The sequence below is a fragment of the Brassica napus genome, chromosome C7, assembly GCF_020379485.1.
Source record: "Brassica napus cultivar Da-Ae chromosome C7, Da-Ae, whole genome shotgun sequence".
NCBI lineage: Eukaryota > Viridiplantae > Streptophyta > Magnoliopsida > Brassicales > Brassicaceae > Brassica > Brassica napus.
In genome coordinates this window covers 25,398,230-25,414,433 of record NC_063450.1, presented here as the reverse complement: position 1 = coordinate 25,414,433, position 16,204 = coordinate 25,398,230, and the positions used below count along the sequence as shown (strand labels likewise).

The window sequence follows — 16,204 nt, the reverse complement described above, 5'->3', positions numbered from 1 at the left end:
CTACTTGTTTTTTGGTTAAAACTCATAGTCGACTGCTATATGTGTTATTTAACGACGACTATCTAGCTCGCTATTTTCTCCAATATATATAAACTAATTTTGGTTTGTTTAATATTAGTAGTTTTACTTGTTTTATATGAGTTTCATACGGTATGCAAAAACTAAGATTTATGTCCGAATCGTTCGGCTGAGACTGAACATTATATACGCCTCCCAAAAGTTACCTTATTTTGGCTGTTTAATTTGGATATACCTAGCTGGGCGGTATGGTGTAAGCCAGACGTAAAATCAGAAACCAAAATTTAATTAAGCTAAATTGTCTTTTCAGTATAATGTTAAAATAGAAATAAAAAATAGAAGAAACGATTAAAAATAGGAGTCATTTGTTTGAAATTGAAAAATAAGCTGGATGGAAAACTAGAAATGAAGTATAGTCAATCAGAAATGTGCTAGACCAGGTTATATTATATTCGGTTTATTTTGGCGACTATTAATCTCTTGAAACTCAAAAACTAAAAACCTATATAGAATGAAAAGTTAGAAACCTAGCGATTAAACAGTATCACCACCTACTGTGAATCATTAACGGTGACATTCTTATTTATCCCAAAAAAAAGAATACCGTGATCTAAGGATTAGCCAGTATGGGATAATATCATAAGCAAATAAAATATAGTATAAAAGTATTTAAATAGCTATCTTTAGACCAATATATTGCACTCACTCGATACGTATCAGTAAAACGAGTTTTGTGGAGGCACTGATTGATTAATAAAAAGTTGAAAGATTTTATGACGCCGGAGGAAATCTTTGGCAAGTAAAAAGCCAAACATAAAACTTATATTACATCTATACCCTTTCGTTGCACAATTATGACACGTGTAAGATCCGATGGTAAATAATCTATCACATGTGATCTATTGTATCTCTACGTAATTGATGGTATTGTTCCTCGGTGGAGGTGGATATGTCGCTGATGATGTCTTTGGATAAGATAAAAGATATTTGTTAGTCAAGGATATATAATAGAAAGTAAATAATTCGGTATTCGATTTGCTTATCTTCTATGTGCTCATTTTGTAAAAAGAACAATTTATTAAACTTTGGAGCATAGCTTCTGCCGACCACCAGTAAGGGATTTTTTTTGTGTATAAATTTTATTGTTGTTGACCACAAGAACTAGATAGATATGCTATAACAACAAACGAACCAAATAAGGTTTAATATGTCAGAGGACATGTAAGTACATTAATGTAAGATGATGGCATGACCAGTTATTAATTATGACCCTAACATTTTCTTGAAAATCTATTATGGCATGTGAAAATGTGAAAAGACACAAAACAAATTAATGGACATGCGATGAGTGTAACATATAGCAAACGCGTGGCGTAGAGATAGAAGATAGCCAGAGACTTGGAAACTGTGAGTCAAAGTTTCGATGATGCTGATGCTGATGCTGATGCTGATGCTGATGCTGATAAGATATTTCGAACAAGTAAGGCCCAGGGTTTAAGTTTACCAAAAAAATAAGGCCCAGGGTTTACAAGGAGCTTCTGTGTTAACTGCAACGTGTATGGATGGTGTTTAGGACATGAACGGCTAAATTATTCGACTCGAAGCACTAATTAATCACAGCAGCGTATATCCACCGGAAACAGATGGTACAATATTGATATCTGGAGTTCAACTTCGAAAATTAATATGCCCTTATGAAATGTCGGCTATGGACTTAACAAAATCATATTGTACAATGTACAAGTATGCTTTTTTGGTAATCAGGTTTTTCGTGAAATGAATATTGGAGTATCGGAGGTGGCAACTCCCGAATCTAAAGTGAATCTATTAATAGTTTGGATATATGAGTGGTATAGTATCTTTATTTTTTGCTAACAGTTCTATATATTGTAGATGAAAATTTCAAGTTCTTAGGAGATTTCTAAACAAAAACTAATATGAAAGCAGCTATATATGATGGTCATGTGTATTTTATTTTTAAATTGGTATGTTTATTGTGGATGATGAAATCATTATTGTAGACGATTATACTTATTATTAGGTTTGTGGGGTTAAAAAATAAATTAAATTAAGTTGCAGATTTAGGGGTACTGTTGAAGAAGACTCGTCCATTTTTTAGGGTTATCACTATAATTTTATCTTGTTATAATAAATGTTTTCAGTGACAAGAAGAATATTCGGGTTTTTAAGTTTCAAGATGAGTTTGCTGAAAATAATAAAATGTATCGCGTAGTTATATTACTTATTAGGTGGATGTCCGCGGTTTCGCAGGTTTGAATATTTTGTAACAATATATTTATTATAATTTTTCAAATTAAAATATGTTTTTATCATTATGTGTTTTTGTTAAATATTTATTCTAAGAATAATTGTTTAAAAAAAGATAAATATAACTATTTTAAATATTTTTTGATATTTTGTATTGATATTGTACTAAAATTAGTTATGTATAATATTCATGATTCAGTTTTAATAAAATTACTTAAGTTTTGAAGGTATATAATACTGAAACTTTTGAAATATTTTATATAGTTTAGCAATACTTGATTGCTAAAAATGATTTTATGAAGCATTATATGTATTATATATAAATAACATATTTAATTACAATATATTATTTTGTACAATATATTTAGGTCGTTTAGATATTGATAAAACTATTTCTAGAACTCTATATATGATCGACACCTAAGAAAAAAACAACTAAGTGATTTATCATTTAATACAAAATAAAATTTTAAAATATATTTTATAAATTAATTTATAAGCTTGTATAAATAAATTAAAACTTGTTATCATAATTTAAAACAAATGATAAGCCAAGATAAATAATTTTATAAATGTATTAATAATTTTTATAAATGATTTATAAAGCATGTATGAATTTTATTAGATATTAATAGTTATTATAATACTTTACATACAAATATAAGGCCATATACAAATATAAAATCTTTATATCGATTTTAATAGACTTTTTGTTTACTATTGTATGTAGTTTATCAATATATAAAAATTGGTCAAACATTATTACTCTTTGTATAGTTTCAACAATTAGTTACCATAAATAATTATTTGTAATATTATGTAGATTGTTTGGCAAGTGATATTAACTGTTTATAGACTTATTTTTTTCTTTTAAATCAAATTAAAATAAATAAAAATAAATCGAAATTAAAAATTATCGACAATCAATTTATAACAGTTTTTTAAGATTTCATAAATGATCAACACATAACCAAAAATATCTTAAATGACTTCTTAATTAATACGTAGTAGGATATATAGCTTTGATTTTAATCTCTTATAGATGACTTACAAACTCTTATAATAATTTAAAATATACAATAAGCCAAGATAAATAATTTGATAAATGTTTTTATAGATGTTATAAAGCATATAATATGAACTTTAAAAGATGTTAATAGTTATATGATAATTTATATAAAATATAATGCTTTTAAATAAAAATATAAAATCATTATATTGATTTATATAAACGGTTTGTCGTTTATTATTTTATGTATTTTTAAATATAAAATGATCAATTTATTTCACTTTCTATAATTTCAGCAATTAGTTACCATAAATCATCATTTGTATTATTATGTAAATTATTTGGCAAGTTATATTAATTGGTTGTAGATTTACTTTTTATTTTTAAATCTAATTAAAATAAATAAAAATTAAAAATCATCGACCAATCAAATTATAACAATTTTGTAAGAGTTCACCAATGATCGACACGTAAGCAAAAATCAATAAAGTGACTTCTCAATTAATATATAGTAAGATAGGATAATCAGATCAGTTTTAAGATTCTGGAGGACAGAAATTTTAATTTAAGAAAATTATGCATATATATATTATTACTAAAATACGATATAGGATTTATGTCTACATATACAATCTCTACAAAATCTAGAGTTAATCAATGGTGTCATGGGCACTGGAGCAAAAAAAAAAATTAAACTAATATTTAAAAAAACAAATCTGATAGATATTTATTTTTTCAAAATACAAAAAGTATTTAAAAAAACTGTGATAAAATAAAATTACTTTCATATAAAAAAATATTGGGCCCCTTTTTTATTTTTAATATGAAAATAAATGTATTTTAACAAAAAATCGGGATCTTATCTACTAAAAAATAGAGGAAAATGGATTAGATCCGGGACGGTCGCAACGTTTCCCCCCCTCTATCTAAGCCGGCCCCCGCTATGACTAGATCCACCCATGTATATAATTTGTAAACTCATATCAGATTAAAGCCTTGAAGTATGCAGTGGGATGAAAAAATACATCGTGGAATGAAAATACGTACCATTAAACTTACATTTTTTTGTCTTACTTTTCATAAAAAATACGGATAAATTAAAGAAAAAAGAGGCAGATAATTGTGCTGAAATGCATTGAGAAGATAGTCAAAAGATGTGAACCTACTTTATTTTTTTAAAAAAATATTTTTTTATATTTTTATTGCTAAAAATGCAAAAACACATATTCAACAATTAATATTTTCTTTATATACGGATAAATTGTATTTCAAATGTGTGTTATTTAGTTAAGATAATATTTATTACTATACATTTAAATATTTTTTAAAAATAATGCAAAATGATTAATATTGTATGTCATACATACCTATATTTTTTTACATATTATATATACATATGTGTTTATCTAAATTTTTACCATTCATTCTGCACTGCATGTTATTTTGATAACTTTTTTTATTTTTCGTAAAATGTTAAATATATATATATATATATATATATATATATATTATAACTTCTCAAGCTTTATTAGGCACCGTTATTTACTTCATCTATTCATATTCTACAATATATTGTTTTTTACAAAACCACATTTAAACCGTACAACATTATATCATCCAAAAATAAAATTAAAAAACCTTATATTATTCAGTTGATTTGCACTGTCTAAACTGATGTTGTCGTTCTAAGTAAAACAAATTTTGTGAAGAGGTAATCTTATCTATTAAAATAGAAGTTATAATTTTTTTGATGTGTTATTATTTAAGTTAGACAATCTTCTAAATAGTTATTTTAATGAATTTTTCTATTTGTATAATAACATCATAACAATAACTGTGACTGCATTTTTAGTCTTTTCTTTTCGCTAAACAACTAATTAAAAGTATTGTTAATGAAATTTGTTCTTGATTTCTTTATTAAACATATGCTTCTTTTTTGTTTTAACGTGTGATATTTAATTTTTCTGATTTAATTGTAGCTGAAATATATCCATTTTAATTAAAAAGGAACATTATAAAACGTATCTTTTCATCTACGGTTCAAGAGAACAATACATATATTCATATAGCTTTTTAGATCATTTGATACAACAACCTATAAGATAATAGATGTACGTAGATTAAAGAAGTAGCAAATATGCAGAAACATATACACGTAAATAATTTATGTTACTTTTATACTTTGTTGTATAATTTATGATACTCTTATATTTTGAACATTTAATACGGATTGATATACATCTTTAATAATATTTATTATACTCTTATACTTCTTTAATAATTGATTTTTTAATTTGGACAATTCTTTAAAAGTTTATCAAATTTTACATGACTCAATTTTAATATCTTTATCTTCTTATTTGAAATACAAATAAATGTTTTTAAGAAAATTCTAAAAAAAATCTTTTAAATCTCTTTACATAAACATTTTAAATTTCATTTTCAAAAGTACTTAATTTAAATTTTAATTACCAAAAACTATAATCCGAAAGATCCATTTCTATTTCAATTAAAAAAAATCACCCAACTTAGTGTATTTTAAGCAATTTATCAAATAAGATCTTTACAACAAAATTATTTTGTTTTTAACAGTGTATTCTAGATTCCTTATTTCATTTTGTTTTTAACAGTGTCTCAAAAAAAAATCTTCTCTATTAAATATAGGTCCAATTTAATTTACGTCCATAAGTTTCAAATTTCAAATTTATAAATAAAACAAAATTATGTAAAGTAGTATTGTTACATAATAGTTTTTTCAAAATAAATGTTGTTACAAAAATATAAATTTATAACATTTATAGTTTTAATATATAAACCACATAAACATAGGAATTATAGAGTTATATAATATATACAACACTAAATTACATTAAGTTATTGATAACTTTTGTTATATAAACTAAAATCCCCTGTATATTAATCCTGGAGCATTATAACATATTTTAGTAGTCACGTGTCATCACGAAAATGATTTTTAAAATTGTTAGAAAAATAAGTTGGTCCGTATAAACATATACTATGATTTTTATTAAACTGACAATCAAATTAATTAGTAGTGTACAAAATAATATTTTTTTATTTCTTTAAATAAAAGTTACGAAATTACTTAATATGACTAACATATATATGACAATTAATGATTATGAATAATACATATTTGATAATAATTTTTCTAAACTCTCTCTTTTTGTTTAATTTTATACTATTAAAAGAAATTCAACAATCACAACAGGCATATAATATAAAAAAATAGATTTTTTCTTATATGTTATATTTTGAATTTTTTAAAACAACTATAAATTACTAAAAAAGGTAAAAATGGTAAAAGTCTCACATTGAAAATTTTAATGATTTAATTTCTTTTCTTCAAGCAAGATACAAATGATCATATATCGTAGGGTGGACGTTCGGATACATGTTTGGGTTCGTATCGGATATTTCAGTATAAAGGTATGGAACTCATTCGGGTATTTCTACATTTCGAGTCGGGTTCGAGTATTTTATGTTCGGGTTCAGATACTTTGGGTTGGATTCGGATATTTAAATTTTGAAAAAAAAAAAAAAATTATTCATTGTTTAATTTTTGTATTTAAAATATATTTTAACTTAACTGTTTTCTAATTTTTGAAAGAGTAAACTATTAATAGGTTAGAAAGACACTAATTTAGTAGTTGTTTTGAAATATTATATGCAACTTTTGTTAATGCAAGAAACAAAAGCTTGATATGTATTTTAAGTGAGTAACAAATGATTTTGTCCATAATTATATGTATATTATCTAATTTTTAGCAATAAACATCATTAATGCAAATATTTTGAATAAAATGAGAAAAATAAACTAGAAATATAGGGTTAAATATTGTTTGGTTATCTTTGGATATCCATTCGGGTTTGGATATTACCTGAACTGGTGAATAATTACTTGTTTTGTTGTTCTTGAATTAGATGATTTTTAGACCGAGCTGGTGAATATATACTAGACATGCATTTATATTTTGAGTCTGCACTTATATTCTATAACAACTTGATATATTAGATTTGAACACTAACCTATTAATATAGTTTGTCGGTGATTCTTTTTTAAAATTTTGATTCTTGGATATGTATCTGAAGTGAAATTATTTTTTTACAGATGTCTATTTTTTTTTTTAAATTGACACTTATGTAATTCACCGAATTCATAAAAAAATTCAAAAAAAAAACTTAATTCATATCAATGAAATAAAGACGGGAAAGAAAACACAATTTTATAGAGGTAGAAAATGAAATCATTTATGGAAAGTAAATATTAAACAAATCGAAAGCAGAAAACCTAATCTATTTTCGTCATTATACAATCGATATTGCCTATTTGGTTTTGGTGATTTGTGTCGGCCGTAAAACTTAATTTCTTTTTGTGTATATGAAATCTTAAAAATAATTAAAATTAGATGTAATACGTTAATTATTAAACAACGATAATATATTTAAAAGACAAACATTTATATTCATCATTTTATAATCGATAAAAATTGTAGTGTTGCAAAATGTCAAAACCATTTACTCCCTCCGTTTTTAATATAAGTCGTTTTAGAGAATTTTTTATGTTTCAAATTATATGACGTTTTTGGTTTTCTTTGTAAACTTTTAACACTTAATGTTATATGACCAATGATAATATACATTCTATTTTGTTATTGGTTGATTTGTGGTTAGGTAAATAATTAATGATGTTTTATTTAGAAAATATAAAAAAATAATGATTTCTTAATCTATGTGCACAATTCTAAAACGACTTATATTAAAAAATAAAAAGAGTAATAAATAAACATTATTATAAAAACTCATCTCGCGTAGTAGTTTAGTACATTTAATTTTCATTATGTTATTTGAATTTGTGATCAAAGCCCACATTACGAAAACCGACCCTACTAAAACCCTGAACCAAAACCGACCCTACTAAAACCCTGAACCAAAAACAAATTTAAAAGCCCGATGTATGACAACAATATTCTTAGTTCTTACTTTCACAACCATGATTTGAGTTATAGGCAAGCTAAAACAAAATCAACACTTTTCCTTGGCAGATAAAAACTTATACATATTGATATTCTACAATACAAAGAGTCGGCTCTTAACATGTGCGAGAGGAGCAAAAGCACTTATCCAACTACTTTACAAACAAAAATTCTAGTTATTGTCTTTTGTGTGGAAAAGGACTTTTAAAATTATGCACATGCCTTAATGTAGGTTACTACTTCGTACAAAGATGACATGTTCAAAATCATGGAAGATGACTACTCTTATTGAAAGCCGATGGCAGTGCCAGCCTAACATTTTATAATGTCCTAAACCGGTTCAAAAAAATATGCCCTTGTATATATGTCATTTAAAATCATATAATAGAAAATCAAACTATGCTCTTAGTCTGGATAAACAAAAGTATAAAACAAAACGTGATTCAGTGACCAATTAACAATAAAATATCATTTAAATTTACTGTAATATTCTATAAATAATTGACTATCATTAAGATTGGCGAACAGATAGAAAAGCAAACTCGTAACGATTCCTAAGTCCTTAATTACAATGTTAATACATGGTACTGCTCTCATCATAATTTTCTAGTTTTTCTATAAATTTGGGAAATAATAAAGTAGTAATGTTAGTCACATACCTTGTCTATACGAAAACAATGATCGAAGTGATTCTAAATAGAAAAGTGGTTGTAGTAATCTGTAAGCCATCGGCTAATTTTTTTTTAACATGTCTATACTTATACATATTTGGAATTATAGAAAACTTAAATTTATATTTGGAATCATAGAAAACTTGAAACAATAAAAAAAAACTCATAAAATCATCTAAATAAAGTCGAAATGAAGGTCGAACAGAAAATGCAAGCCAATCTATTTGTTAGTTCACTGCCAAAGACTTGGGACACGTGCCTCTGCACAATCCAACACCGAAGAGAACGCTTACTACAAATACTATCAATTTCTGAAAGAAGAAGTTCAACAAAGGGAATGGGGCTTGACTTTTATTCAAAGGCCAACATCATTCATAGAAGAGGTTGAGACGCGACATGTGGGTATAATAGAAGCAAATATCAAAATGAATCTCAAAGACGATCCAAGTTTTTCTAAATTTTCAAATTTTATCCAAAGTTTAGTTATTTATACTCCTAAAATTTGAATTTTCTTTTTAAAGATTTGTTTTGAATTTGAGAAATTTTAAAATTTTTGTTTAAAACTTATCAATATTTTAACTAAAATAAACATATTTTAAATATTAAATGAGCAAAGTTTTAAAAATTAATTTTTAAAAATGAATAAAATAATTTTTTGAACTATTAAATTGGGTATTAAAAAGTTCATGTATTAAAAAACTTAACAAAATTTAGTTAGAATATTTTCATGAATTTTTCCCAATTAATTTATTTATGTTGGTTAATTTCTTTCACATTTCAAAAAAATTAAGCCATCAAAGTTCAAAAAGGGAAAACTAAGCCATTGAAGCAACAATTGCGTGACTAGCAACAGTTGCGTGTCTAGCCCGTGCGTGTTTGTCAGAACAACTAGTTTTCTACCAAATTTTGTTTTATAAATAATAATTATAGAGTATCATTTTATAAATTTTGTTAAAGTTCAATATTGAAGAAAATATTTTAGCAAAAAAAAAAAAAAAAAAAAAAGTTCAATATTGAAATCTGAAATGTTTTTTTTTCCAATTTAGTCTAATGTAAAACAGTTATTATTTGTTCAGAAAAAAAGTAAAACAGTTATTCAAATTCTATAAATGCATAAATTTAGAATTTTAATAAATGACAAATTATAACTAGTTTTGTTTGGTTCTATTACGCCTAAATAATTTGGTTAAAGTTCTGTTTTGAATTTTCATTTCTTTGATTACGATTCTTGTTTTTATTAATTTCCTTAGTAGAGAATTTTTATTTTTTAATTTTCTTAGTACTATAATTTTAAACAAGTTTCGTTTTTTTAGCCCTTTAGGGTTTAAAGGAACAAATAAACTCTTGGGAAACCTCAACCAAATTATATGCATAACTGATAGCTGTTTGCCTGTTTCCAAGAAAAATGTACTCATATTATCAACTACATGCTTAGATTCAATTTCCTTCTTTTTTTAAGGAAAAAAACTCTTGGGAAGTCGGAACCTAAAAGCGTTAGGGTTTAGCCATCTCTCTTATTTATATCTCCAAATCACTATTCACGGATATTTCAAATGTAACATGGCTGAGCAACAAATTCCGCCGGCTGAGAATCAGAGTAGTAGCACTACACCCGTTTCTCTGACTCTGTTGGATCCAGATGTTCTCGAGTGCCCTATTTGCCGCGAGCCCCTGAAGATTCCTATATTTCAGGTTTTGTCCTTCTTCATGATTCACAACTTTATATAGTGTCGTTGAATCTTGCTAGACTCTCGATCGTACGAAATGTTGACATTTATTTCTCATTGGGTTTGTATAGAGAGAATTCTTATTATTTCATTTGTTTTTCCAAGGGAGAGTAGGTCAATTAGTTAAACCATTTTTGTGATTCTTTTTGTAGTGTGAAAATGGCCATCTAGCTTGTTCTCAGTGCTGCGAAAAAGTGAAGAAGATTTGCCCGTCCTGTAAATCACCGAATGGGTACAGTCGTTGCAGAGCCATGGAGAGAGTCATTGAAGCATGTAGAGTGTCATGCCCAAATGCTAAATACGGGTGTAAAGAAAATACCTCGTTTGGAAATCGCGCTAGCCATGAGAAGCAGTGTCTTTTCGCCCCTTGTTTCTGCCCCGTGCCCTTGAATGATTGCAACTATGTTGGCTCAGACAAGAATCTCCGCAACCACATTCGTGCTAAACACAAGGACCACGTAATTCCGATTGTGTTTGATACTCCTTTAACACTTGTCATGGGCTCGAGCGAGAAGATTGCATGTTTTCAGGAAAAGAAAGATGGGGAACTATTTGTGGTTCAAGCTTTTCGCAAATCGTATGGTTTGGTTGTCAGCGTGAACTGCATTGCACCATCGGCACATGGGCTCGGAAGATTCTCCTGTTGTATGGATGTGATAATTGATCCTAGTATCAAACTAAAGCAGGCATCCACGGTTAGGGAAATCCAGAAGAAGATTCATGAAGAGCCCAAGGATAGTTTTATGTTGATTCCCTCGCATATGTTAATGCTTACTGACTGGAGCTTTGGTATTGATATTTGTTTCAGCCGTGGCATGGATAGTTTTATTCGTGCTTGAGTGCTAATGTACTGTGCAGTGTTTTTCCTGTGTGTCTACTAATGTGGTTGTTTTGTAATCCTATAACGTTGAGCGCTACTAAGGAATTAGATTTTTAAAAAATAATCTTCCATGTTTTAAGCTTACAACACAAGGCTGATTTACATGCCCTGGTAACAAATTGCTAAACTCTAAAGTTCTAAAGTTATTGGACACCAAATGTACTGCTGGATTATCTATATATCATTCTAGAAGAAAAGTCTACAAATAAATATATTCTAGAAACATTGAGAAGAAGGAGAACTATGGAGAAGGACGATTAAAGAGTTTCAGAAATAGTTAGTGTTTAAGTCATTATTTGTATAAATAAAAATTTAGTGGCACTTGTAAAATCAATGCAAATGCAAGTGAGTAATAAACATAACTTAGAGAATGTAAAAAAAGCAAAGCCTTGTAATAAAATTCTCTTCCAAAATAAAAGTTATTTTTATTTTCTTTTTCTTTTTATCTTTAATCTATCGAAGATTAATGTATTTTTTCAACCAAGTGGTCCTGGTCTAGTGGTAAAAGGCTCACAGCTGTGAGTACCGCCCTGGGTTCGATTCCCCTTGGCCACTCTGGACGCCTTAAGTGGTAAGAAAATACGGATCCTGCGGGCCTCGTAGTAATTAGTCTTTGGGTTTAGAAAGCCTTTGGGATCACACTACGGTTATAAAAAAAACTGGATTTTTTCCCAAAAAATGGTATATGACCAGGTTCTTTTGTAACATCAGTATTTTTCACAGTGCTTCGTGGCTTTGGTTTGGAGCAGAAACTATGCAATCTTACGTGTCAAACTAGATGTTTCAGCTTCATTTAAGATTTCTTGTTTTTTTTTTGATAAAATGTGAATTTTATTTACCAAAAACTGAAACGGTTTTAATACAGATGCTCGGCGGAGCTAAATGTTAAAGAAAGCCCAAAAAAAAGTGGAAAAATCCTAAAAATAACCAAAAAAAGAGGGTGAAGGAACACCTCATTCAAAAGTAAACCACTGCGACAAGAGATCCTTGAAATTTCTTCTGGTGAGGTAGACGTGGCGCTGTACAATCGACTGTTTCTCTCTTTCCAGATGTGGAATATTGTTGTCTGAACTGCAAGCCTTTTCAGATTTCCACTGAAGCAACCATGACTAGAGAGCATCCACTCAATAATGTCCTTCCATTCACTAAACATTTGACTCCTCCCAAATCGAGCAAGAACCTGCTGCCAAATGAGAGAGCCGAACGTGCAGTGGATAAAGAGGTGGTCACGGGTCTCTGTTTCTCTTTGACAGATACAACAGAGGGAGGGTCTGTTTGGGCTCCAGTGAGTATTACAAACTCTTACTGGAAGTTTATTGAGATGGGCAACCCAGAAGTTGAAGGCATGTTTGGGAATGCACCCCTTATACCAGCCTGCTGCAGACCACTGTTTGGTAGTATCTCTTGGTCGAAGACATTCCCAAGTAAGCTTTGATGAGAAGCTGCTACTAGGTGAACCCTCTATGTGCCAAGTGTATGTGTCTTCTCCTCTGTCACCACTTGTAGCTGGGGAATTGAGAAGCGTGGACTTTAGGTTTGCTAGGGAGGCATTCCTTGTCCTAGCAGAGGGGAGAATCCATATGCTAGAAGAAGACGCTTCAGCAACCACAACATACACGTGAATACATGTAAGCTGCGGCCCGCGGGTTTTCGCTTCGATTAGTGGACCCAAATCACTCGAGTGGTCATACCAGTAGCTTAGTAATTGTCCATCTCCAACGGCACCTCTTAGGAAGCATTTAGCAAGAGGTCTAAGTCCTAGGATGGCTTTCCAAATCCAAGAGTGATGACTGGCAGTTTCAGCGTTCCAGAAGTTTACATGTCTGAGTCTGGAGGAGTGATTCCATGCGACCCAGAGAGAATCTCTTCTAGCAAATAACATCCATATGAGTATGAGGTTCAGCGGTTTTGTTCCAGATCCAGAAGTTTCTCAATCCCAGACCTCCTTCCGCCTTAGGGAGACATGAGTTCTGCCACAAAACTTTGATGTCCCCTCTCCTGGTGATGTCATTACCCCAGAGAAATCTGTTGCACATCTGTTCAATAGTCTTGAGGCAGCATTTAGGAAATATAAATGAGGACAACCAGAAGTTCACCGTACTGTAGATAACTGAAGAGATTAACTGGAGTCTGCCAGCAAAAAAAGGGGTCTTTGTGGCCCAATGATTGAATCTAGCAGCTATTTTATCGATCAACTGTGAGTAGTCAGATCTCCTAAGCTTGCGGTGTAGAAGGGGTAGCCCAAGGTAGCAGAAAGGGAACATACCGTTAATAAAATCGAAGACCAGGGTGTCTTCCTTATTAGTATCTTCTAACCCCGTAGTGTAGACAGCAGACTTCTCTGTGTACATCTCGAGGCCTGATAGACTCTTGAAGGATTCCAGAAATGACTTAATACCTCGGAGAGAAGAGGCTTTCCCATCATAGAAGATCATTAGATCATCAGCGAATGCTAAGCTAGAGATCCTGACGTCCCTGGCTTTAGGGTGGTAGCCTATTGATCCATCCGAGAATTTGTTCTCAAGCAACCGAGATAAGATTTCCATGGCAATAACAAAGAGAGAAGGGATAGGGGGTCACCCTATATGAGGCCCTTTGATCCTTTGAAATAACCACAGAGAGAACCATTGACGTTGATCGAGAAGCTAGTAGAGGTGATGCATTGCTTAATCCAGTTTACAAAGCAGGGAGGTGCGTTTGCGGCCTTAAGAGTCTCAATGATGAAGCCCCATCCCACAAAGTTAAAAGCTTTCCTAAGATCAACTTTTAGAACCCCCCGACTAGAGATGTTTTCCTGCCCAAAGCCTTGGACCAGTTCTGTAGCAAGGAGAATGTTCTCAGTGAGGAGAAGACCTTTCACGAAAGCAGACTGAGAAGGAGAAATACAGAGAGGGAGGATTTGTTCAAGTCTTCTAGCCAGGAGCTTGGAGATCACCTTATAAATCGCATTACAATAGGAGATCGGGCGAAACTAAGTGATCTTGTCTGCATTTGGCTTCTTGGGAACCAGCGTGACGGTAGTACTATTCCATTGTCCTAGAAGCCTCCCTGATCTGAAGAATTCTTGAACGGTTGCAATGAGACTTGGTCCTACAATACTCCAGGTTTTCTTGAAGAATTCAGAGGTGTATCCATCAGGGCCATGTGATTTGTTTGAAGGTAGAGCAAAAAATTCTGATTTGATATCTGCCTCTGAGACCTCTGCTTCCAGTTGCTGTCTCGTATTCTCATCACACTTGAATCTCGTCAAAGACTGAATCTGGCTTAATCCCTCTGCAGAGATGAGGTGGGAGGATAGTGAATTTCGTTGATAGCCCTCCTTACATTCATCATCATATGAAAAAATGCAGTGTTGCTATCTCCACATTTGAGCCAGAGGACTCTGGATTTTTGACACATGAATCTCTCTTCTCCTAGTGCTAGTTCAGACCAGGACTGGTGAGCCTCTTTCTCCAGACCAGCAAGATAGGATGAAGGGGCTGCTAGAAGATTGTTTTGGCAAGTCTTTAGGTTCTGAGCCGCTTGATAACCTCTTTTCTCCAGACCAGAATAGTGTTTTCTATTGAAAGTCTGTATCATTCCCTTCAGAAATTTCAGCTTCTTTGAGAGTGTGAACATTGGAGTACCTTGATAAGCCAGCCGTTCCCATGTTGCCCGGATTTTCTCGATGAACTCTGGGTGGTGCATCAAAAAATTGGACAGCTTAAAAGGTTTGTTTCTCCCCCCAAACTGTTTGCTAATGTTAACACAGCTAGGACAGTAATCAGAGAACTCCATTGTGCCGAATGAACCATAAGATAGTGGGAAAGCGAGCAGTCAACCGTCGTTTACCAGAATTTTATCAATCTTCTTTGCTATATGATTACTCTCCTGATTGTTCCACCAGGTGTAGTGGTTTCCTCTGAAAGGTAGGTCCGAGATGTTGGAGGAGAGGAGACAATCACAAAATTCTTCCATTCCTCTAGTAACTCTTGAGCCTCCAGACGAGGCATCAACTGGGTCAAGCGACTGGTTAAAATCTCTAAGTATGATCCAAGGCTTGTCATAGATACCATTTGCTGTGTTACTGATCTTATCAAGGCCGATCTCAATGATAATGTTCCCTTCTTTTTCCACTATCGCTGCAGCAGTCTGCTCAGTTTCAGCTGGAGGGCCAGTTACCTTAACCTTCTTTTTTCTTTTTCCTCTTCTTCCTTTCTCCATCCTTTGTGTCCGCTTGCCTCTTGGCCTTTGGACAGTCCTTTGGCTTGTGAGCTGTGGATTGGCAGAGGGAGCAGGTAATAGGAGCAGTAAGACAGTTCTTAATGCTATGACCCACTTCCTTGCAATGGTCGCAGGTAGGAGGGAGCCAAGGACTTGAAACTTCCACGCGCTCAATGTGCCCTGAGTCAAACCTCACATTCACCGCCTCAGGCAGAGGTTTGGTCGGGTCAATAATAGTAAAGACCCGAGCCACCTCCAAGTTAGACATGTTTGATGTCACTGGATGCAGAAAAAGGGGGTGTCCCAATGTACCCGTAATGTGCTCGAGGCCTTCTTCTGAATATAATTGCAGCGGAACATTGTGAAAGTCAAGCAACACTGGAAGATATGAAAGCTCTGGAATCTCTGGCTAGAGCCCTGGTTTCCACTTT

General features: G+C 31.2%; 2 protein-coding genes across 2 annotated transcripts; one reads left to right on the top strand and one right to left on the bottom strand.

Annotated features, from left to right (window-relative positions):
- Positions 1-10,449: 10,449 nt before the first annotated feature.
- Positions 10,450-12,008, top strand: LOC106431002 (E3 ubiquitin-protein ligase SINA-like 10). Its single transcript, XM_013871799.3, has 2 exons — positions 10,450-10,655; positions 10,843-12,008. Exons 1-2 carry the CDS (start codon positions 10,524-10,526, stop codon positions 11,527-11,529), a joined length of 819 nt encoding a protein of 272 aa, XP_013727253.2. The 5' UTR covers positions 10,450-10,523; the 3' UTR covers positions 11,530-12,008.
- A 1,430-nt stretch (positions 12,009-13,438) lies between these two features.
- LOC106430989 lies at positions 13,439-14,116 on the bottom strand. The gene has a single exon (XM_013871790.2). The coding sequence runs from the start codon at positions 14,114-14,116 to the stop codon at positions 13,439-13,441; it is 678 nt and encodes a 225-aa protein (XP_013727244.2).
- Positions 14,117-16,204: the final 2,088 nt, after the last annotated feature.